The sequence below is a fragment of the Convolutriloba macropyga genome, chromosome 3 (genome assembly GCF_964194025.1).
Source record: "Convolutriloba macropyga chromosome 3, txConMacr16.3, whole genome shotgun sequence".
NCBI lineage: Eukaryota > Metazoa > Xenacoelomorpha > Acoela > Convolutidae > Convolutriloba > Convolutriloba macropyga.
In genome coordinates, this window is record NC_134470.1 from 23052490 (window position 1) to 23077321 (window position 24832).

The window sequence follows — 24832 nt, forward strand, 5'->3', positions numbered from 1 at the left end:
CTGAATTTTCAAGGATACACAGCAGCGTTCGAAGAGCTCTCACGATTGACTTTCAAAAATTCTCTGAATATTCAATATGTTAAAAAAAAAACAAATTCTTCCGCCTCTTTTAATGAGCCGCAGTGCAGTGAAACTTAAAAACCAGATGGGCAAAATTGTTGCAAAAGGAAAATTATCATACCTATTATCTCTAATCAATGATTCGACACATATTCCAATATCTGTCTCATTGATTTGCAATAAAGCATTCAAATCTTTTTTCTTGTTTTTTTCACAGAGCGTTTGTTATGTAGGAAACAGTTTAACATCCGCTTTTCAATGCTGTTAGAAATCCTAAATTCTAGTCATCTTTTTTCAACACTTGTCAGCCATTCACAAGCTGTCCCGTTCAGATAGAATCTTGGTACAATAAAATTTTCAGGCTAAAACTCCGGTGATTCGACTTTTTCATCTTCAAATACAATGAAATGACTTAAGGTGTGATTCCTCTCTTGAAATTTGACGAATGTGAAGGAGTTAAATGCCGTTTGCTTCACAGTATTTTTTCATTTCTGTGACAGAGATATGTTGGCTAAGTTGTCCGACATAGATATGACGGTGCTTAGGTCTTTTGACACCTGCTATTACCGAAGCGATCGTATTGGCACCAGTCATTATTTCTTTAGGTCTGAGCCTTCGTTGAATGAAACGAATTTACACAAACGGGCCTGGGAAGAAGGAACTTTAAAACATTTTTACAGCATTGTTGGCGTGTGTTGCCTCCAATTGGGTATAACGGAAACACAGGACTTTTTGCATGTACGGCAAAAGACACCACATACAGAGGAAGCTGGGACAAGCGTCAAGGAAAGTAAAACACGCAAAATGGTTGCACCCAAGTATTCAACAGAGCGGCAAGGGACCAACCAACCAATGAATATCTGGAAACAATTATTTCGGCGATAACCCTCCAGGTTCGAGACATCATGAAAAGGAAAGAAAAGAGGTGTCTTATGCGTAAAACGTAGAATTAAACTGAAAAATATCAGCCTCCAAAAACGTAGACAAGCGAAAATAATTGAAACGTGCGTAGAGAGCGGTTTGATTTTCGACTGTGCGGTTAGACCGTGGTACATCAAAGAAAAAAAGTAGCTGTAAAGCTGGATTGACAAAAGCTATAGACAAGTATGGAGCAACAAGAAGTCACCCGTACTTCAAACAAAGGAAGAAAAGAAAAACATGCAGGACCCAAGAAATATTTTAAAGTCGATGCCATGGAAGATCGAAAAACGTACCTTAGAACGCATTAGTCACATTTTAAGAACGAACAATAGCCGAATTGTAAAATCAGCTACAATTGGATGGCTGAAGGACTACCTAAGTGTCCTGGAAAGAAACAAAAAACATTGTTATACCGGCGGAAAAAATTAAACAACGCTGTTATTGACTGGAAAGATGCACACACGTTGTCAGCGGAGAGGAAACACTGAAAAATGCTGGAAATGAAGCGTATGAAGCATGGCAATGAGTGGGGACGTAACCAAGAAAATGCTCACGCATTTTCTCGTCTGGGTCCGTCCTTTAGAGATATGAAGTCCTCCCAACAGATATGCTCCATTGCATATCTTAGTCATTGTGAGAACGTCCAGCATTTGAAGGTAAAGTGGAATTGGTAGCACGTCCAGATGGACTAAGCGCTCTTTGTAGTCACTGATGGTTGGCAGAATCCATTTCGTCGCGCGACGCTGGAGCAGTTCTAACTTCATGTCGCCTCTTGAAGCGTACCAACAGGGCGATGCGTAGCCGATGACAGCGACGACTGTGATTTTGTACAGATTGAGCTTCGCACTGACTCTCAGCTTGGTGGAGACGTTCCTCTTAAGCAGATTGAGGGATCCGTATGCCTTGCCAAGGCTTCTGGATATGTCTTCTGACCATGACAGATTTGAAGAAACTGAGGCCCAAGTGCCGGTGACTATTCACCGCGCCGATTGACTCGTTGCAGAGCTTGTATTCGGGTTGCAGCCCCGAGAATATCACTATCTTGGTTTTACTTGGGTGAAACTCCATTTTGTTGGCAAGTGACCAATTCTCCAGGTTCGCCAGGGATCGTTGAAGGGACGCACCGCTGGCTAAGAGCTTGTTGTCGTCTGCCATGAGGAACACGCTCACGAACAAATCAATGATAGCTTCGGGAAGATCGTTTATGTAGACAAAGAAGAGCGGTCCTGATCTAGAGCCTTGGGGTACACCGCTGGTCACTTTCCTTTTTGATGACTCGGCGTCGTCGATTTGAACAAATTGTCTTCGATTGTGTAAGTAGCTTTCGATTATTTTGAGCAATCGACCACTGACTCCTAGAGCTTGACGTTTTGCTACTAGAATGGAATGATCCACTTTGTCGAAGGCTTTTTCAGGTCTAAGTAGACAGCATGGGTTGCCTTCGAGCTGTCTTTGCTCTCCGCGATTTTGTTCAGAGAGACCAGAAGCTGGAGTACGGATGATCTGCCTCCTCGAAATCCGAACTGACACTCGGAGATGTGGGGTTCAACGATTTCGAGTAGTTTGTCGTAAATGCATTTCTTGAAAACTTTGCTGACACAAGATAACAAAGCAACTGCGCGGTAGTTAGCGACCTTGTTTTTGGCTCCTTGCTTGTGCAGTGGCTTAATGCAAGAGATTTTCCAGCATGACGGGAAATTGCCGGTCTCTTTTGCTTTTCTGAAGATGAAGGACAGGGACTTAGCCAACCCTTCCGCGCAACCTCGCAGAAAACATGGGGGAATGCCGTCAGGACCCGCCGCCTTGGTGTTGTCGAGCTCTCTACGCATACTTTCTCAGGACTTGTGTCAAAGTCACAAACTAGTGAATGTTGGAGGTTCTCAAATTCGCAAGTGCCTCTTGGGTTGTACACTGAGATGAAGTACTCATTGAACATGTTGGCTTTTTCTAGCGCTGTTCTGAATTTCTGGTCTGCTAATTTCATTACAGGCGGTACAATAGGTGCCCATTTGGCTCGCTTCAGATGTTTGAAGATTTTCTCTGTAGAACGTCCAGCAAAAAAATCCTCCTTAGACAAGCACTCCACATCAGCCTTCAGCTGCGCAAGTTTGTGTTTCTGCTTTTCAGTTATTACGCCTTTCAGCTCGGGTTTCTGCGGTTCTGAGCCTCCTGATGACGTTGGAAGCGGTTGTAATCCAGTGAGGCAGTGATGATCGATGTGCAGTTTTTCTAGGAACAAAGGTGTCCAATTTGGGTTCTAAACATTCGTGCCAATGTTGTCCAGTACAGGGTTTGTCCAGCAGTATGGAATGAATGGATCTTCTGTCAGTGCTTTTAGGATACCCTCTTTGTCCATCTTCTTGAAGTTCAAGAGGCATATCCTTCTGTGTGAGCCATTGAACATCAAGGTGTGGATAAAGAGTGGTTCGTCGGGCGAATTGCTTTCAATCGACCGGTTGATTGCACGGGGCCCTTTCGACCTAAACGATATACAGGGATAGGGACTGGGGTGAACTGAGGGGGGCTGATGTGGCGGGAGGGGGAGTTAAGTGGGAAGGGGTCATGCCCTACGAACCGTACGCATAAGTCTCAAAAACAGTTTCTGTGAATCGCTTACTTGGAGACTGAGCTGTAAGGCTCTAAGAGAACTTAATGCCCGCTAAGCGCTACCAGTTCATCCCTTGTTTTGAGGACGAAAAGTCAAATCGGTCAGACAAAAAATCGGTCAAGCGAAAAATCGCATAAAAAAGACAAACAGTACTAATATAATTGCTAAACCTTGCTTGAGAGCAATTAATCAACCTCCTTGTACCCCAGAAATCAGAGAACAGCAATAGCAAATAAATGACAAAATTCGCTTGGAAGGCAAATAAAATGCACCCACGAAGCCGGGGGCACAGAAGGAAAACAATTGGTGGGGTCGCACCAATTAAAGACTAGACCTGTTGAGTCTTCCCATTATAGCCCCCACTATGGTGTATTTACGGTAATGGGCTGGGGACTGTACGCTATATGACCACTAAGTTGGAGGACGGGGCATAATGGGACACACCCTTTCTCAAAAATTCTTATCTCTTTTGAACATGACATTGACCCACAATTCACATTCAAACTTGGAAGAGCGAGTTCTCGCGACTGCAGAATTATCCCACACATTGAATACCCTAGTACTGAGCTTCAATATCAAGAATTCTTGGTGAGAACTTGCAGTCTCATAAAACATTTACCAGCAGTTGATGTTACCCAGCCCTTGGGCCTCAAGCCAAAGCTCCTGTCGATCTTCTGGACTTTTTTCCATGAAAACTATTCAGAGACTAACCTCTGCTCTTGGTGCTATTCATGTAGATGCTCAATATGTATTACCTAACTTCTGTAAGAGGGATACTGAATCCCCTCAACTTTTTGTTGTAAATTCATATTATTATTAAAGCTTGTATTGGGTCCAAATTTGCAATCAATCCAAAAAAGCCTGCTTTCTTTCCAGGCAAGAGCTACATAAAACTTACCGCAGCCACCTTCTCGATTATAACTAACAACTCGTTCACATTTTTCGGGGTTTAATTCGTACTCTAGCAATCCATTGAAACTTGTCTGCATTGGGAGCTTGTTCAAAGGGCCACCTTCCGAATATGGTCCTCCATCTTGAATAGACTGACCATTCGTAACCGCAATAGAAGACGGAACAACGATTTGTGTGACCATCAAATTCTCTCTGAAATGAGTCTTTAAAGCTTTTTGGTAATAACTGAATGCCCCTCGGCTACCCCCTTCCGGTCTTTTGAGACTTACTTGGATACCGAAATTGTGAGCAATACAAATATCGTGACATTGCCAAGTAAACGCGCGATTAAAAACAATCGAGTCTTCCCCACTATATCCCCATATTATAATTATCATATTTGGGGGGGGGGGGGGGTGGATTGACTACCAAAAACCAAAGCAATAATAATAATAATAATAATAATAATAATAATAATAATAATAATAATAATATAGACTTTAGAGTAAACTCAGGGGTTCTTTAGACCCATATCAATTCAATCAGTCACAGTTTGAGTAGTTTTAAGTCGTTTCTGTACAGAACAAGTACCAATAGGACATCCACATCTGATATGCCAAGTGCAAGAATTCAGTTCGTAATGGGAATCAAATTGGGATTCACATCAATCAATTAATTGGCAGAATTCTAGGGTCTTTCCCATTATAGCCCCCCAGCTTAGTGGTCAGATAACCTATAGCCCCCCCCCCCAAACATGGTAATTATACCATAATGGGGGGGGGGGGCTATAATTTCATGGGGGGCTATAATGGGAAAGACCCGAATTCTATTTAATAGCTAGCAGTTATTTAAGGCAACGATAAACCTTTTGGTGAATACATATTATAAGTCAAGTCTCATGTACAATTTCTCTTGATCTTATGCTATAGAGGGAAAATTAAACGTTAAATGTATTCATTGTTGAGGTTAAGTCATTTCAATATAATTGATCGGGCAGTTTAAATTTTGGGGGTGATGTTTTCAATATTTTACAGTATAATTTGGCATAGATAACCGTAAACGATAACCGTTTTGGAAAGATAACCATTTTGGAAAGACAACCGTAAAAATGTTTAAAAAAGCACACACAGAACGAGCGCTCTAGCATTTTTAAATTTTTAGTCTGCTGAAAATTGCTGGAGCAAAAGGTAAAAGCATCAGAATCCTGCTTTTTGACAAAACTTGCATGAACTAATTTTTGACAAAATTTGCATGTGATAAACTTGTTAAATAGATGTCAAATGAAAGCGAATACACTGAGCTACCCAACTTCCGATTTCTTGGCCAAACAGCTATCAAACGAAGGGATTCTTGTGGGGAGAAAGGTTCCGAAACGATAGACGTTACGGATGTTGCTTCATCTATGGGTGTCGCTCTCGACGAGAAATTTCTACGCCTAGACTTGCTGGTGGCAAAACTGGAGAGCGTCCTATTATTGTGCGAAACAAGAAATTGTCCTCGAAAAGCGTGATTATTATTATTATTATTATAGGTTTAGGCACCATTTAAATACTCATCAATACAAAACAATAAGAAATTTTTGAAAAAAGTTTTCAGTTTATTCCTATAAGTAAATTCATCTGGTATTAGCTTTAATTCAAATGGCAGTCTGTTCCATTCGTGCGGAATTGCATGGCTGAAAGCCCTTTTTCCGAAGTTAGTTTTAATGACCGAATTCCTAAGATTGTAAATATACTGCCATCTTGTAACTTTATCATTGCGAGACACAAGAGAGCTAAGATACCCTGGAACTCGCTGAGGATGATGAATTGGGCGATGACCAGAAAGCAAAACTTTGAACACACACTTTTCTGCACAGGTAACCACTGTAGCTGCTTGATGAATCTTGAAGTTGGTGTTCCGGGTGACAGTCGAAATATCAGACTGCTTGCACAATTCATTATCCGTTGTAACATCCCATGAAGTACAGCAGGTAATCCATAATAAAGTAAGTTTCAGTAGTAAAGCCGCGAAATAATTATAACTCTTACCAACTCTATTAGGACAACCCTATCAACTGTTTCTTTGATAGAATAGATCCTCCATAGCATATAATAGCAGGTAGAAGTAACTGAGCTAATTTGCTTTGAAAATAAAAGTTTGTCAAACAAAATGAAGCCAAGAAACTTCACATGATTCGAAAATTTGGAATCCATGAGGGTTGCATCCTTTCAGAATTCAAGAAAACTGAGGTATTTCCTCCATTCAAAAATGCTTTCCAGTTGGACAAAAATATTTATAGACCACAATCTCTATTAACGGTTTTTGAGCAAAATATATGAGAGGGCGATGTTCACCAGAAAATATTATTACATGGAAAATTTTAATCTAATATTTTCTAAGCATTCAACTTTCAGCTTCCGGGAAAAAACATTCAACAATTAATCCATTGCAGAATTAATTCAAAAAAAGGAGACGTGAAGTAGAATTGGTAAATTTCTTTTCTACCCAAATAAGGCTTTGGACACATTAGATAACCAAATTTTGCTGAGAAATTATTGCCAAAAAATAGTTTAACTGCTATTTAGCTGAACGATCACAAGAAGTAACAAAAGCGGGTGTGTCATCAAATTGGTTAATTGTAAATTGTGGTGTAATTAAGAGATCCATCCATGGGTCACTCTTATTTTTGATTTACATTAATGATCTGTCTAATTTGTGCTCTCAAATCGATGTTTATCTCTTTGCCGACGACAATAATATATATGGATCGAACTGCTCGAGTGAAGAAATTCAAACTGCTCTTCTTAACACAACGAAGTGACTGAACGCAAAAAAATTAAAGCTGGACAGCTAAAACCTTTTTGAAATAAAATAAAAGAAAGTGCTTCCAAACATCATTTCAAAATAGAATCTGATTATGTTATGAAAAATGAATGTAAATGTCTTGAGATAACAGTTGATTCAGAGTTTTCCTATCAGTTGCACATCAAATTGGTTGTTGCAAGAATGAGTAGACAGTACAGTGTAATCTCAAAGCTATGGCTTTTTGTTCCACGATATCGGTGACCTGAATACAATTAAAGCGTAATAAATGCGAATATGCAGTACGGCATACTGGTTTACGCATACTGCACCTTTTCTTTTTTATTTGTATGGCATCAGCTGCAGAAAAAAATACTTAAAATGATTTTTTTCTCGAAACGCCGAGATCAAATTAATGATTTGTTCATTGGTGACAAAAATTTGTCTTTGAATTAAAAATTTTTGAGCTTCTAATTTTCGGTCTGAAATCGTTAAACGTGCTGCATGCAGAAAAAAATTTGAAAGATATGTTTCAATTGGAAAGATCAGGTATGTCCAAAATGGAGCGAAACTCAATTCTTCACAATGCCTTTTTTGATAAACTTGCTGAAAATGCGAAATCTTTTACCAGAAGGGGAGATTAATACAAGCATGAAGCAGGTCTCCAAAAATTACCATGAGTTAAAATATTCTTACACACTTGCGAACGATGAGCTTGTTCGAAAAAACGTTTTTTGATGATTACAGGTGAATCAAAGCTCCTACTAAATCTCTTAATATTTTGCTGAAGTCTAAGCACATAACAGGAGAAAAGTAGGGGGCCTGAAACCTATCCTTTGGTACCCCAGGTTTTATTTGTGGTTCTGAAGACAACGCATCTTTTACTGATATTCTCTGAGATCGACCACTCAGTTAGCTTGTTAGGAAACAAAGAAGAGAACCTCGCAATCCAATGCTAACATGAAGAATTGATAGAAATATATCATAATCCACTGTATCAAAGGCTGCCGATAGAGCAATTCCAATGTATAAAATGCTCTTTTTTAGCTCTAAATTAGGTAACATGTCGTTGGTGACTTTTAGTAGTGCGCTTTCTGTTGAGAAGGAGTCGGCGTAATGATATAAATTAATAAATAATGCACCTTCCGAACAGCCAGCGAAAACATGATAGAAGAATCATTGGCTGATAAAGTCAAAAAAGTAGGACGTTTTTTTCGTCATGCATTAATTTACAGTAAACCAAGGGCAACCAAAGTGGAGTTAGTAGAATCTTTGGTTGAAATGTTGAGAAATTTCGATTTGCAAACTTTTCCAATAGTTAATTGTGATGATTTCAATATTGACATATTAAAGGAGCATTTACTTACACAGAATCACTCAAATATAATCCACTCCAACTGTTTCCGGCTTCTACCGAACGGACCAGCTCTAGTCAGCGATGATTCGGTATTTTACTTTGATCATTGTATTTATCAATACTTGCTCAATGATTGCGTTATATTTGAGAATCAAAATATTTCTGAATATTATTATGTATTGCTCAAATGGAACATTCAGGGAAAAACGGAAACCAAAAAAAAACTTTATGGGAAACACATCTTTTCGTTATCACCGTGATAAGATTAAGAAAGAAAATCCTTTTGAATCACGAACTATTTAAAACTTTCAATACAACCTAATGCTGAGGAAGCAGATCTGTTGACGAATTTCATTTAGTTTTTGTTTCGATTAATGATTGATATGCTCCTTTAAAGCTTACTCATCCCAAAAAAAGTTGTCTGCCGAAGTGGTTTGATAATAATCTTAAAAATCTATGAGCGCAACGTAATTTGATGCACAGGAAATGGACAAAAGACAAACCAAATTTGACTCTGCTAAACAAATTTAAGGTCATTCGGATGTGACTCGAAACGAGAATCATGAAGGCAAAAAAAGCGTATTTTAAGAAAATCAAGAATTGTATCGGAGACGCACGGAAAAATTCAAGCTTCTGAATGATTGAAAAGGAAAGACTCTTATTAAAACCAAGATTTCTAAATTAGAGACTTGTTTTTGTGAGTACTGAATCTAATCCATTGCTTTTGAGGTTGCAAAAAAACTATTGAGTTTTTTTTAAATGTTGGCAAGAAAATTCCGAAAAATATTCCCACTGAATCTATAAAATATCCTAATGAGGTTGAAATATCAATTAAAAGGCTTTCATTATCTAACAATGAAATAACAGGAATCATTAAGCCTCTTCCGGAGAAAACATCTTTGGCTGAAAATGAAAAAAAAACAAAGTTGTGAAAACTGCAGAATCTGTGGTCACCCGCTATCTAGTTTCACCAAAAAATCAACCCTTCAATGAGGATTGCCTCCTTTCAGAATTCAAAAAACTGAGGTATTTCCTCCATTCAAAAAAGCTTTCCATTTGGACAAAAATATTTATAGACCACAATCTCTATTAACGGTTTTTGAGCAAAATATATGAGAGAGCAATGTTCACCAGAATATATTATTACATGGAAAATTTTAATCTAATATATTCTAAGCATTCAACTTTCGGCTTCCGGGAAAAAACATTCAACAATTAATCCATTGCAGAATTAATCCAAAAAATAAGCAGACGTGAAGTAGAATTGGTAAATTTTTCTACCCCAATAAGGCTTTGGACACATTAGATAACCAAATTTTGCTGAGAAATTATTGCCAGAAAATGGTTTAACTGCTATTTATCTAAACGATCACAAGAAGTAACAATAGCGGGTGTGTCATCAAATTGGCTAATTGTAAATTTTGGCGTAATTAATTGATCCATCCTTGGGCCACTCTTATTTTTGATTTACATTAATGATCTGTCAAATTTGTGCTCTCAAATCGATGTTTATCTCTTTGCCGACGACAATAATATAAATGGATTGATTGCTAGAGTGAAGAAATTCAAACTGCCCTTCTTAAGACAACGAAGTGACTGAACGCAAAAAAACTAAAGCTGAACAGCTAAAACCTTTTTGAAATGAAATAAAAGAAAGTGCTTCCAAAAATCATTTCAAAATAGAATCTGATTATGTTATGAAAAATGAATGTAAATGTCTTGGGATAACAGTTGATTCAGAGTTTTCCTGTCAGTTGCACATCAAATTGGTTGTTGCAAGAATGAGTAGACAGTACAGTGTACTCCCAAAGCTAAGGCTTTTTGCTCCACGATATCGGTGACCTGAATACAATTAAAACGTAATAAATTAGAATATGCAGTACGGCATACTAGTTTATGCATGCTGCACCTTTTCTTCTTTATTTGTAGGGCATCAGCTGCAGAAAAAAATACTTAAAATGATTTCTTTTCTCGAAACGCCGAGATCAAAAAAATGATTTGTTCATTGGTGAGAAAAGTTTGTCTTTGAATTAAAAATTTTTGAGCTTCTAATTTTTGGTCTGAAATCGTTAAACGTGCTGCATGCAGAAAAATATTTGAATGATATGTTTCAATTGGAAAGATCAGGTATGTCCAAAACAGAGCGAAACTCAATTCTTCACAGTGCCTTTTTTGATAAATTTGCTGAAAATCCAAAATCTTTTACCAGAAGGGGAGATTATTACAAGCATGAAGCAGGTCTCCAAAATTTACCATGAGTTAAAATATTCATACACAATTGCGAACGATGAGCTTGTTCGAAAAAATGTTTTTTGATGATTACAGGTGAATGAAAGCTCCTACTAAATCTTTTAATATTTTGCTGAAGTCTAAGCACATACAGGAGAAAAGTAGGGGGACTGAAACCTATCCTTGTGGTACCCCAGTTTTTATTTGCGGTTCTGAAGACAAAACATCTTTTACTGATACTCTCTGAGGTCGACCACTCAGTTAGCTTGTTAGGAAACAGAGAAGAGAACCTCGCAATCCAATGCTAACATCAAGAATTGATAGAAATATATCATGATCCACTGTATCAAAGGCTGCCGATAGAGCGATTCCAATGTATAAAATGCTCTTTTTTAGCTCTAAATTAGGTAAAATGTCGTTGGTGACTTTTAGTAGTGCGCTTTCTGTTGAGAAGGAGTCGGCGTAATGATACAAATTAATAATTAATGCACCTTCCGAACAGCCAGCGAAAACATGATAGAAGAATCATTGGCTGATAAAGTCAAAAAAGTAGGACATTTTTCTCGTCATGCATTAGTTAAACAATAAACCGAGGGCAACCAAAGTGAAGTTAGTAGAATCTTTGGTTGAAATGTTGAGAAATTTCATTTTGCAAACTTTTCCAATAGTTAATTGTGATGATTTCAATATTGACATCTTAAAGGAGCATTTACTCACACAGAATCACTTAAATACAATCCACTCCAACTGTTTCCGGCTTCTACCGAACGGACCAACTCTAGTCAGCGATGACTCGGTATTGTACTTTGATCATTGTATTCATCAATACTTGCTCAATGATTGCGTTATATTTGAGAATCAAAATATTTCTGAATACTATTAAGTGTTGCTCGAATGGAACATTCAGGGAAAAACGGAAACCAAAAGTAACTTTATGGGAAACACATCTTTTCTTTATCACCGTGATAAGGTTAAGAAAGAAAATCCTTTTGAATCACGAACTAACTGAAACTTTCAATACAACCTAATGCTGAGGAAGCAGATCTGTTGACGAGTTTCATTAAGTGTTTGTTTTGATTAATGATTAATATGCTCCTTTAAAGCTTACTCATCCCACAAAAAGTTGTCTGCCGAAGTGGTTTGATAATAATCTTAAAAATCTATGTGCGCAACGTAATTTGATGCATAGGAAGTGGACCAAAAGACAAACCAAATTTGACTCTGCTAAACAAATTTAGGGTCATTCGGATGTGACTCGAAAAGAGAATCGAGAAGGCAAAAAGAGCGTATTATAAAAAAATCAAGAAATGTATCGGAGACGCACGGAAAATATTCAAGCTTCTAATGGATTGAAATGGAAACGATCACACGAAGTAACAATAGCGGTTGTGTCGTCAAATTGGTTAATTGTAAATTGTGGCGTAATTAAGAGATCCATCCTTGGGCCACTCTTATTTTTGATTTACATTAATGACTTGCCAAATTTGTGCTCTCAAATCGATGTTTATCTCTTTGCCGACGACAATAATAAAAATGGATTGAACTGCTCGAGTGAAGAAATTCAAACTACTCTTCTTAATATAACGAAGTGACTTAACGCAAAAAAAGCTGAACAGCTAAAACCTTTTTGAATTGAAATAAAAGAAAGTGCTTCCAAACATCATTTCAAAATAGAATCTGATTATGTTATGAAAAATGAATCTAAATGTCTTGGGATAACAGTTGATTCAGAGTTTTCCTATCAGTTGCACATCAAATTGGTTGTTGCAAGAATGAGTAGACAGTACAGTGTAATCCCAAAGCTAAGGCTTTTTGTTCCACGATATCGGTGACCTGAATACAATTCAAGCGTAATAAATGCAAATATGCAGTACGGCATACTGGTTTATGCATGCTGCACAATTTCTTCTTTATTTGTAGGGCATCAGCTGCAGAAAAAAATGTTTAAAATGATTTTTTTCTTGAAACGCCGAGATCAAATTAATGATTTGTTCATTGGTGACAAAATTTGTCTTTGAATTAAAAATTTTTGAGATTCTAATTTTCGGTCTGAAATCGTTAAACTTGCTGCATGCAGAAAAATTTTCGAATGATATGCTTCAATTGGAAAGATCGGGTATGTCCAAAATGGAGCGAAACTCAATTCTTCACCGTGCCTTTTTTGATAAATTTGCTGAAAATGCAATATCTTTTCCCAGCAGGTCTCCAATATTTACCATGAGTTAAAATATTCTTACACACTTGCGAACGATGAGCTTGTTCGAAAAAACGTTTTTTGATGATTAAAGGTGAATCAAAGCTCCTTTTAAATCTCTTAATATTTTGCTGAAGTCTAAGCCAAAGTTTTAGCCGCCACTTCTCCCAGGAAAATTTTCACCTTTTAACAAATTTTTGACAATTATTCTTTCCGAAACTGACCCTATAGAACAAGTAGCAATAAAAACTTTTTCTGTGAAATGGAGCCATAAAACTAGGACAATATTGGGTGCTGTTGGCCGTAGGAGGATGATAAGGTTTCAGTCCATAATTTAATGTTAAAATAGTTTTTTTGAGAATCATCTGATGGCAAGAATGTTTTTAAATTTTGCTGTCTTTTGGATTCTGTCTTATGGATTTTTGTCTAATAATTTATCAGTTTTGAACAAATGCAGGGCAAGCTGGAAAGCAGGTTGCGTGTCCTCTTCTGGCCTTGTTTTCAGTCACTGTCCTATAATTAATTAACTTGATGTTTATGAGGTTATATTGTTGATAATATGGTTTATGATTAATATTGTTGTCGATGTATGATTTATGTTTAATTTTGTATTTATATTAATTTTGTCGTATCAATCGGGCGAGGATAAATTTACTCTCTCTCTCTCTCTCTCTCTCTCTCTCTCTCTCTCTCTCTCTCTCTCTCTCTCTCTCTCTCTCTCTCTCTCTCTCTCGCTTTCATCGAAATTTTTAGACTGATCAATTTCTGATACGTACTGATTTTGGAAGGCAGTAGCTATTTAGATGTATCACGGTGCGTTTTCAGGCGGTTAGTATTGCACTTAACAATTGGCTTATGTAGAGCGGATTGTGGATGGTTGATCTCCGGGTGGTTGAGCAATTGGGAGTGGAACTGGTATCTTACTTGCAATAACCATTTTTTTTTTTCGAAGATCTTCGGGATCTTTGACGTGCGGAGTTTGGACCCGGGTCGAGGTTTTTACCCAAAAATACCGGGGAAAAGAGTGTAAAGAGTGTAAAAATAAAAAAATTCCCCCCTTATTTCTCCGCTTTGAACACTTTCCAATTTGATGGATCATAAACCCATTGATGGATCATAGTTAATTCATAAAACCTTCGATGGATCATAGTTATTTCATAAACCCATTGATGGATCATAGTTATTGCTCGATCATACAGAAAAATATTTTTTAAGAATAAAGTGTAGATCCTAAAAATAGGGTTTAAGAGTGTAAAAATAATTGATACTTAATATAAGGGTGGAAAAAAGAGTGTAATCTTTTATCCATCCACCTTAAATTACACTGTCTTAAAAATAGGGGTGTAAGAGTGTAAAAATAATTGATACTTAATATAAGGGTGGAAATAAGAGTGTAATCTTTTATCCATCCACCTTAATTTACACTGTCTTAAAAATAAGGGTGTAAGAGTGTAAAAATAATTGATAATTAATATAAGGGTGGAAAAAAGAGTGTAATCTATTATAATTCCACCCTTAATTACACTCTTTACAAAGAGTGTAAAAAGAGTGGACAAAAGAGTGTAATTAAAGTGTAATTTTTTAAAATTACACTCTTCCACTCTTTTCCCCGATAAAAAACAGGGGAAAACGGATTACACCCTACTCCCCGCTAATTAGGGGTGGAATAGGGGTGAAACCTCGGCCCGGGGAAGCTTGTTCTGTTTGATCTTGCAAGAACCTTGGTACCAGTATGCATTCATTTGCAAAATTCTTGCAAGTTTTTTTTATTCATCGACCACTATGGTATACATGTACTGTTTAAGTTTAAAATCAATTATCGCGGCTCACCAAAACATTACAACCCAGGCTGAGGTGCCAAACGGAAGCAAGTATGTCCAGACCGTCCCAGACGGAAGTTGCTTATGTCCAGACTTTCGTGCGTTCGCCAGACTTTCGTGCGTTCATGTCCAGACTTTCGTGCGTTCACCAGACTTTCGTGCGTTCATGTCCAGACTTTCGTGCGTTCACCAGACTTTCGTGCGTTCATGTCCAGACTTTCATGCGTTCACCAGACTTTCGTGCGTTCAACCGATTTTTGTGCGTTCATGTCCAGACTTTCGTGCGTTCTACAGACTTTCGTGCGTTCATGTCCAGACTTTTGTGCGTTCACCCAATTTTCGTGCGTTCAACCGATTTTTGTGCGTTCATGTCCAGACTTTCGTGCGTTCACCCAATTTTTGTGCGTTCAACCAATTTTTCGCGTCCAACTCGTGTCTCGCGTTCTCTCGCTCGTCTCTCGCTCGTCTCGCGTTCTCTCGCTCGTCTCTCGCTCGTCTCGCGTTCTCTCGCTCGTCTCTCACGTTGTCTCGCTTCGGTCTTCTGGTTTGAGTCTATGATGTGTGTTTATGATGTATGATATATGTTTATGTTGCTTTTAGCTTTCTTGAATGAGTGTCAAAAAAAAGTCTGATAAAAAAAGTCTTATTAGAGGTTTATTTTATTCTTAATACTGATAGATAGACACATAGAATTTTGCTCACGCCAGCAAAAAAGGATGTCTACTTTTAGTATAAAGATATTCATGTACCTCACGTAAAAAAAGACGTTATATGTGGATTTGTGGACTCATGGAACCCTGGCATCTTCATCTTCAATGGGCATCTACAAGCATAAGGTTAGTTTTTTAGTCTGGACATGAACGCACGAATTTTTGTGCGTTCATGATCAGACTCTCGTACGAGAGTCTGATCATGAACGCACAAAAATGCGTGCGTTCATGTCCAGACTCTCTTACGAGAGTCTGATCATGAACGCACAAAAATTCGTGCGTTCATGTCCAGACTCTCGTACGACAGTCTGATCATGAACGCACTAAAATTCGTGCGTTCATGTCCAGACTTTCGTGCGTTCATGTCCAGACTTTCGTGCGTTCGACAGACTTTCGTGCGTTCATGTCCAGACTTTCGTGCGTTCATGTCCAGACTTTCGTGCGTTCGACAGACTTTCGTGCATTCATGTTCAGACTTTCGTGCGTTTTTTGATGTTTCCAGACTATGTAATTTTGAACGCACGACGCCCCCTCGTGCGTTCATCTTCGGTCTGGACATACTTGCTTCCGTCTGGGACCTCAACCTGGGAAGTTATACAATGACGGACCATGAACATGTTGTTGCTTTCATTGAATACCGCTGAGGAATTGGAATAAGTGATTGCAATTAAAATGGCTACTAAAATCCAAATCAATCAATCAATTGAAATTGGGTTCAAACCAATAAATTAATTGGCAGAATATCGATAAATTGCAATCGTTTTAAGGAATGTTATAAACCTTTATTCATGAGTAAAATAACAGTGCTCAAGTCTCATGTACTTTTTTCTCGTGATTCTATGTTGTAGAAGGAAAACGTTAAACTGGAGCTTTTTCCTTCTACAGCTAAATTTATTTCAATGATTGATTGCTCCTTTTTTTAAATAATTCGGGGGAAGTCTAGAGTTGCCAACTTTTCGCGGTATAATTTTGGGTTCTCAACATTAAATAATTGCAATTAATAAGCTTTCTACCGATCAATTAATTGTTTTGGCCTCGCCATAAATTATAAATTGCCTTTGCATGAAGCCTCGTCGTAACCAGTAATCATCGTACAGCTGTATTTAAGCTAGTTGCCTTTGCACTTCTTCCTTGTCCTATATCTTAGGTTTATAGGGGTTTTGGCTGATGTCTCTACGAGCTACAAGTTCTTTTGAGACGAGTTTCGATTAAAAACTACGTTTGAAAACAGTACGTTATGCACGTACGGACTATATCTTGCTGTTTTGCATAGCAAGTACCATTAAGTAGTAAATCATTATGTAAAAAATTCCATTCTTTTTAAAATTGGGCCCAAGATAGAAGTTAAACCAGGTTTGCTTCTTTGCTTAGAGCTTGGAAAATATTGCCTCGATTTGTTTTTGAAAATTTTACAGATAATTGTACAGATAATTTTTCTTTCATTTTTTTTGCCCACAGAACCCAGGTCGAGGTGGCCAGACCGAAGTGGCCCCTGATCAGACGAGTTTCGAGCGCACACATGTTCCGGATGCGCTCGAATTACATGGTCTGGAAAAGGCTTCGAGCGCACTTTTGTCTGGACAATGGTCTGAGTCTTGTCTGATCAGAGGTCACGTCAGTCTGGGACGGTCTGACCAGAGGCAGTTTTGAGCGCCAATTGTCTGATCAGAGGCCAATTTGAGCGAATTTTTTTTCAAGTTTTATTTTTGTTTTCATACTAACTTTTGTTGTCTCTGGTTTAAGAGTCAACAATAAAACAGCATTCTGATCAGAACTTCATCTGAAAATCTGATGGGTTTGATCAGAACCAAGGGGTCCAGCTGATAACAACTGCCGGTCCCCTCAAGAAAAGTTTTTGAATCAAAGTAGATCAAGACGTTTTTATGCAAAGCTGTCTAAGTTCAATTTTTCAGTTAAAAGCATAAATAAATGGCATACTCAGTAGTTTTTTTGATCATTTTTTTTCGATTTATTTTCATTAGCAATACTTTCAGGATTGGCTTTTTGTTAGTTGAATATAAGATTGATAAAATGATAGATGAAATGAATATATTATAACGATTTTGAGAGATTTGTTCATGTTCAAAATCATTCTCTGATCAGAGGTGATTTCGACCGCACTTTAGTCTGGGACTATATTTCGAGTGCACTCTAGTCTGGACAGTGGTCTGGAACTCGTCTGGACAATGGTCTGGAACTTGTCTGATCAGGGGTCACTCGGTCTGGATCTCGTCTGATCAGAGGCGGCTTCGAGCCCACTTTGAGCGCACAATGATCTTCGAGCGCATACTCGTCTGATCAGAGGTCACTTCGGTCTGGGATGGTCTGATCAGAGGTCCCACTTGTCTGGGACGGTCTGATCAGAGGCCATTTTGAGCGCGACCTCAACCTGGGAAGGTTTGTTGCCTTCTTGTTGCAGCAAATAAATTTGTTAAGTTTTGCGCTACCTTTTTGCTTGCGTCCTTGAGAGTACTTAGAGAAGTTGCTGCCTTCTTGTGCACTAATCAAAACCGGTTGTCGAAAAAGATACGTTTCGCGGGTGTGCTGCCTGTCTCTCCTTGTGTTCTTAGAAGGCTTATTGCCTTCCTGTGAACAAAATTAGATTTCTTTTTGCCCAAAAAATGATAAAATGGTGCGTTTCTTGGGATTTTTCCCAACATCGCTCCGATTGATTATAGTGTTTTTGCTGACTTCTTGAGCAGCAATCTAGATGACTTCACAAATGAAAAAGTCAATATTCGCGCCATTGTTGCCTCACATTTCAAGGTTTTTTTTAAAGTTTTTGCATTCTCGTGCACTGAAAAATACTCCAACTCAACGGTTTCGATGATCAATACCAAGAGGTCCGCGTTTTTCTGCCAAACTTATCAAATGTATCCTTTGGCGTAGAAATCAAGCATGCAATTTCAAACCTTCCATATTCCCAATCTATGGCGACAGTGATATCTTTGCGGATGTTACTTTAATCGGACTCAATATAAGATCTTGTTTTGTAAGTGGTTGCAGCTTGACCTAGATAATAAATTGGCCGACTTCTCAAGGCAAGGTGTTTTGCAAAAAGACACACAGGATTAAGGTTTTACCGAACCGAATTGTAGACCACCTAACAATGGAGTCGAGGAAGATCATGAAGGTTACCCAGTAGTACGTTGTGCGACAAAAGTTAGTAATGAAAGGGAATTCTAACGTACGTTGAAAAAGGCAACCGAAAAAGAGACCCCGGCAAACGACGCAGAAGGGAAAGGAAAAAGAAACGGGCAAAACGGGAACGGAGTACAAAAAACGGGCGGCAAAACTAAAATTGAAATTAACAGTACGGAAACTCGGGCTGATTAACGAACGACAAAACAGGAATAATAATGTTGGGTCAGAAACACCGGGTGTACCAAGTGCAACGAAGCGAGAACCGATACAGAAGGGACAGCCGCTTTAAATAAGTCACGCCACAGAATGATTTTAAGGAAAATCAATTGAAGTGAAAACTGGCAAAGGACGTGGCTGCACATGATAGCCAAGAAAAAACATGTTACATATAAATTTTCCAGAAAACTCAAAAAATCCGGGAAAGTTAGGAAACTCTCTAACGGTAATATCGGAACAAATCTAAGCCATAGCGAAGACAACAGAAGAACCAAACGAACTAATAGTCATACATTAACTCAACAGAATGCGGCAGCCAAAAATATATCATACTACCATAGACTATCAGTGAACTATTAAAGTCGAAAGCCCTAGGAAACAAACCAGCAAAATTGTGAGTGAACAAATTGACATCCTAAAAGTTTACAAGACCAGAACGACCAACTAGAAAACAAGTATAATCAATTTACTGCAGCAAGATCATATTTCATCACATTAAACATTATTCCACATTGCAAGCAAAAAATACGCGGAGCCGAACAACACAGAACAAACAGAGTCCCGAACAAAACGATACGAAAGAAACGGCAGATTTTGCGAGAGCAAATTTAGTGAAAAAAATATAAAAGTGAAAAAAGCCGGCAAAAGTAATAAAAACTTGCCGACGGTATGGTAAGAAATCAAAATACATTAGAATTTTGAGCAAAATCGTTTCTATGCAGGCTGGAGTTTGTGTGCTTTCTTTTTACACCTCTTCTTCTTCAAGTCTTTTGAGTTTCACTCACCTAGTGAATAGTCGGTTTTGAATATTGATCCTGACAGATTTGTCACACTTTCACTTTTCTGTACATTTTTTCTTTCTGTGTTAAGTTTTTTTGCTAATTCATTATTTCCCAATGCATTACCATTAAATTTGGGGTTATAACTTTTAAAGAACGGTTTTTACGCTTGTTTTTTTTCCAAAATTTTTTTAGGTCAAGTCAAAAATGTGAAAACAAATTTCAAAACTGAACTAAATTGTATCCTCCCATTTCAAAGCTGAGCTCAGGGCTGTGCTGTACAACCAAATTCTAGCAACTGGTCCAAATTTCTTGGAAAAATGCCATATTTTTTACAGCTATTTTTTTTTAATTTATTTGCCCAGAGAAGGTTCGTTGCCTTCTTGTTGCAGCAATCAAAATCGGTTGTTGAAAAAGATACGATTCGCCGGTGTGCTGCCTGTCTTCTCTAGGATTCGTAGAAGGCTTATTGCTTTCCAAAAGTGATAATTTTGTCCAAGTTTTCTATTTGTGAAAATTTGATTAATGGCATGCCATCAATAAATAAAATGTAACTTCTTTGGAAATTTCATCCATTTATATAGAAGAGGTTTTCGGCGTCTAAATCTAAAGAAATTTACCGCAATCAATTTTCTGTAAGTGCAATTCTCATTCCTGAGAAATCCTTTTCCACCAGGCAACGGAGAAACGTATTTTTGGCATTTAAGTACTGAACAATAAGGAAAATCGTGGGCCTGGGCGTAAATTGAGGATAGTAAAGAAGTAGGAGTAAATTTCCAGGAAACTTGATTACCTTTTAAGATGAGGCATATTAGTCTTGTAAGGCCGTATTGTGGGGGTACCGGGAACGAAGTCTGCATCAATTGCTTGGCACTTCATCGAGTGTCACAAAGAGCTTCAATAGGTTTGTCGGATTGATAATGCTAAATACTAATAATTTTCTTTGTCATAATGCACTTACGCTAGACGTAAAACAACATAATAATTTGAGACTATTGAAGTACTTTTTATTCAATTAAGTTGATAGCGAAGTGGTTTTTAATTTTTTGCCTTCTTGTGCACTGAAAATACTCCAGCTCAACGGTTTTGGCGATCAATACAAATCGTGCCTCGTTTTTCTGCACAACTTACCGAAGGTATCCTTCAGCGTAAAAATCAATCATTCAATTTCAATCCTTCCATATTCCCTTTCTATGGCGTCAGTAATGTTTTTGTGGATGTTACTTTAATCGGACTCAAGATAAGGTGTTGCTTTATGAGATCTTGTTGCTGGGTCGCGATATTGAATTGGCTGACTTCTCAAGGCAAGGAATTTTGCAAATAGACACACAGGATTAAGGTTTTACCGAACCGAATGTTAGACCACTTGACAATGAAGCCGAGAAAGAGCATGAAGATTACCCAGTAGCACGTTGCGCGGCAAAGGTAAGTAACAAAAGGGAAATCATCTAACGAACGTTGAAACGGGCAACCGGAAAAAGAGCCGGCAAACGACGCAAGAGTGAAAGGAAAAAGAAATAGACAAAACGGGAACGCAGGACCAAAACGGGCGACAAAATTAAAAAAGAAAGGTACAATACGGAAACGCGGGTTCAACAACGAATGAAAAAACAGGAAACAAAATGGCGGGTCGGCAACACCGGGTGTACGAAGCGAAAACCGATACAGAAGGGACAACCACTTTAAAAAAAATCACGCCACACAACCAAATTAAGGAAAATCAACTGAATTTAAAACTGGCAAAGGAAGTGGCTGCACATGATAGCCAAGACAAAACATATGATACACATAAATTGTCTAAAACAATTAAAAAAATCCGGGAAAGTTAGGAAACTCTCTAACGGTAAATTGAGAACAAATCTAAGCCATAGCCAAGACAGCTGAAGAACCCAAACAACTAATAGTCATACATTGATTGAACAGATTGCGGCAGCCAAAAATATATCATAATGCCATAGAGTATCAGTGAACTATTAAAGTCGAAAGCATTAGGAAACAAACCAGCCGTTTTGTGAGTCAACAAATTGACATCCTAAAAGTTTACAAGAGCAGAACGACCAACTGGAAAACTAGTATAATCAACTTACTGCAGCAAGATCATATTTCATCGCATTAAGCATTATTCCACATCGCTAGCAAAAAAATACGTGGAGCCGAACAACACAGAACGAACAAAGTTCCGAACAATACCATACGAAAAAAACGAGAGACTTTGTGAGATTAAATTTTGTGACAAAAATGTAGAAGTGGAAAAAAGCTGGTATGCTAATAAAAACACGCCAACGGAATGGTAAAAAATCAAATCACATTAGAATTTTGAGCAAAAACTTTTTTGTGCAGGCTGGAGTTTGTGTAGTTTCTTTTTACACATATTCTTCTACTCAAGTATTTTGAGTTTCACTCACCTAGTGATTAGTCGGTTTTGAAAGTTGATCCTGACAGATTTGTCACAATTTCAATTTTCTGTACATTTTTCTTTCTGTGTTAAGTCTTTTGCTAATTCGTTATTAAATAACGCAATTCAAGTAAATTGGGTGTTTTAACTTTTAAAGAACGGTTTTTACGTTTGTTGTTGATTTTTTTCAAAAAATTTTTAAGTCGAGTCCAAACTGAGAAAAGAATTATCAAAACTGAAATAAATCGTATCTTCCCATTTTTTTTCAAATCCGAGCTCAGGGTTGCGCTGAACAACCAAAGTGGCGCAACTCGTCCAAATTTCTTAGAAAAATGCACAATCTTTTGTACCAATAATTTTTCTTTGATTTTTAAGACCAACGAAGGTTTGTTGCCTGATTGTTGCAGCAACTAAATTTATTAAGTTTTGCGCCACTTTTTTGACTGCGACATTGAGAAAACATAGAAGGTTTGCTCAAAATCGATTGTCAAAAAAATACGTTTTGCTGGTGCGCTGCCTGTCTCTCCTAGGATAATTAGAAGGCTTATTGCTTTTCAAAAGCGATATTTTTGTCCAAAATTCCTTTTTATGGAAATTTGGTGATTGGTATCAATAAATAAAACGTAACCTCTTTGGAAAATTTATCCATTTATATAGAATTGGTTTTTGGCGTCTAAATCTAAAGAAACTTACTGCAATTAGTTTTCTGTGCAAAACTAGTGCAAAACTCATTCCTGAGAAATCTCTTTTCACCAGGCAAAGGAGAAACGTTTTTCCGACATTTAATTACTAAACAATAAAGAAAATGGTGGGCTTGGGCATAAAGTGAGGATAGTACAGAAGTAGGATTAAATATCCAGGAAACTTGCGTAATCTTTAAGATCAGACATATTAGTCTTCTAAGGCCGTATTGTGGGGGTGCCGGGAACAGAGTTTCCAATAATTGCTTGGCACTTCATCGAGTGTCACAAAGAGCTTCAATAGGTTTGTCGGATTGATAATGCTAACTACTAATAAATTTCATTGTCATTATGCACTTACGCTAGACGTAAAACAACACATTAAATTGAGACTACTGAAGTATTTTTATTCATTTAAGATGATAGCGACCAGGTTAATAATTTTTTGCTTTCATGTGCACTGAAAATACTAAAATTCAACGGTTTCGGCGGTCAATACAAAGAAAGCTTTGTTTTTCTGCACAATTTACCGAAGGTATCTTTTAGCGTAAAAATCAATCACTCAATTTCAGCGCTTCCATATTCCCTTTCTATGGGGTCAGTGATATCTTTGCGGATGTTACTTAAATCGGACTCAAGATAAGATCTTGCTTTATAAGGTCTTGCAGCTTGGCCTAGATATTAAAATGGCTGACTTCTCAAGGCAAGGTGTTCTGCAAAAAGACACACAAGATTAAGATTTTACCGAAACAAATGTTAGACCACCTGACAATGAAGCAGAGGAAGAGCATGAGGGTTACCCAGTAGCACGTTGCGCGGCAAAGGTAAGTAACAAAAGGGAAATCATCTAACGAACGTTGAAATTGGCAACCGGAAAAAGAGGGAAAGGAAAATGAAACAGACGATACGGGAACGCAGGACGAAAAACGGTCGACAAAAATAAAATTGAAAGTAACAGTTCGGATACGCGGGCTGAACAACGAACAACAAAACAGGAATAATAATGGTGGGTCAGAAACATCGGGTGTACCAAGTGCAACGAAGCGAAAACCGATACAGAAGGGACAGCCGCTTTAAATAAGTCACGCCATAGAATGAATTTAAGGAAAATCAATTGAAGTGAAAAATGGCAAAGGACGTGGCTGCACATGATAGCCACGACAAAACATATGTTACATATAAATTTTCTAGAACAATAAAAAATCCGGAAAAGTTAGGAAACTGTCTAACGGTAAAATTAGAAAAAATCTAAGCCATAGCCAAGACAACAGAGGAACCAAACCAACTAAAAGTCATACATTAACACAACAGAATGCGGCAGCCAAAAATATACCATAATACCATCGAGTTTCAGTGATTTATTGAAGTTGAAAGCATTAGGAAACAAACCAGCCAACTTGTGGGTCAACAAATTGACGTCATAAAAGTTTACAAGAGCAGAACGACCAATTGGAAAACTAGTATAATCGACTTACTGCAGCAAGGTCATACTTCATCACCTTAAGCATTATTCCACATCGCTAGCAAAAAATACGCGGAGCCGAACAACACAGAACGAACAAAGTCCCGAACAATACCATACGAAAGAAACGGGAAATTTTGCGAGAGAAAACTTTGTGACAAAAAGGTACAAGTGGAAAAAAGCTGGTAAAGTAATAAAAACACGCCAACGGAATGGTAAGAAATCAAAATACATTAGAATTTTGAGCAAAAACTTTTTTGTGCAGGCTGGATTTTGTGTAGTTTCTTTTTACACCTCTTCTTCTACTCAAGTAGTTTGAGTTTAACTCACCTAGTGAATAGTCGGTTTTGAAATTTGATCCTGAGAGATTTGTCACAATTTCAATTTTCTGTACATTTTTCTTTCTGTGTTAAGGTTTTTGCTAATTCGTTATTACCTAACGCAATTCAAGTAATTTGGGGGTTTTAACTTTTAAAGAACGGTTTTTACGTTTGTTTTGATTTTTTTCAAAAAAATTTTCAAGTCGAGTCAAAATTGAGAGAAGAATTTTCAAAATGGAACTAAGTCGTATCCTCTCATTTA

General features: G+C 37.7%; 2 protein-coding genes across 3 annotated transcripts in view; one reads left to right on the forward strand and one right to left on the reverse strand.

Annotated features, from left to right (window-relative positions):
• Window positions 1-24832, forward strand: part of LOC142336075 (sodium/potassium-transporting ATPase subunit beta-1-interacting protein 1-like) — a 193321-nt gene that overhangs the window by 94265 nt on the left and 74224 nt on the right. The window lies entirely within an intron of this gene.
• Window positions 1-24832, reverse strand: part of LOC142336072 (dual specificity mitogen-activated protein kinase kinase 6-like) — a 49075-nt gene that overhangs the window by 10129 nt on the left and 14114 nt on the right. Inside the window, exon 2 of the mRNA XM_075384583.1 lies at window positions 4488-4695. Coding sequence (XP_075240698.1) covers window positions 4488-4683 — 196 coding nt within the window. The 5' untranslated portion in view covers window positions 4684-4695. The remainder of the gene's footprint in view (window positions 1-4487; window positions 4696-24832) is intronic.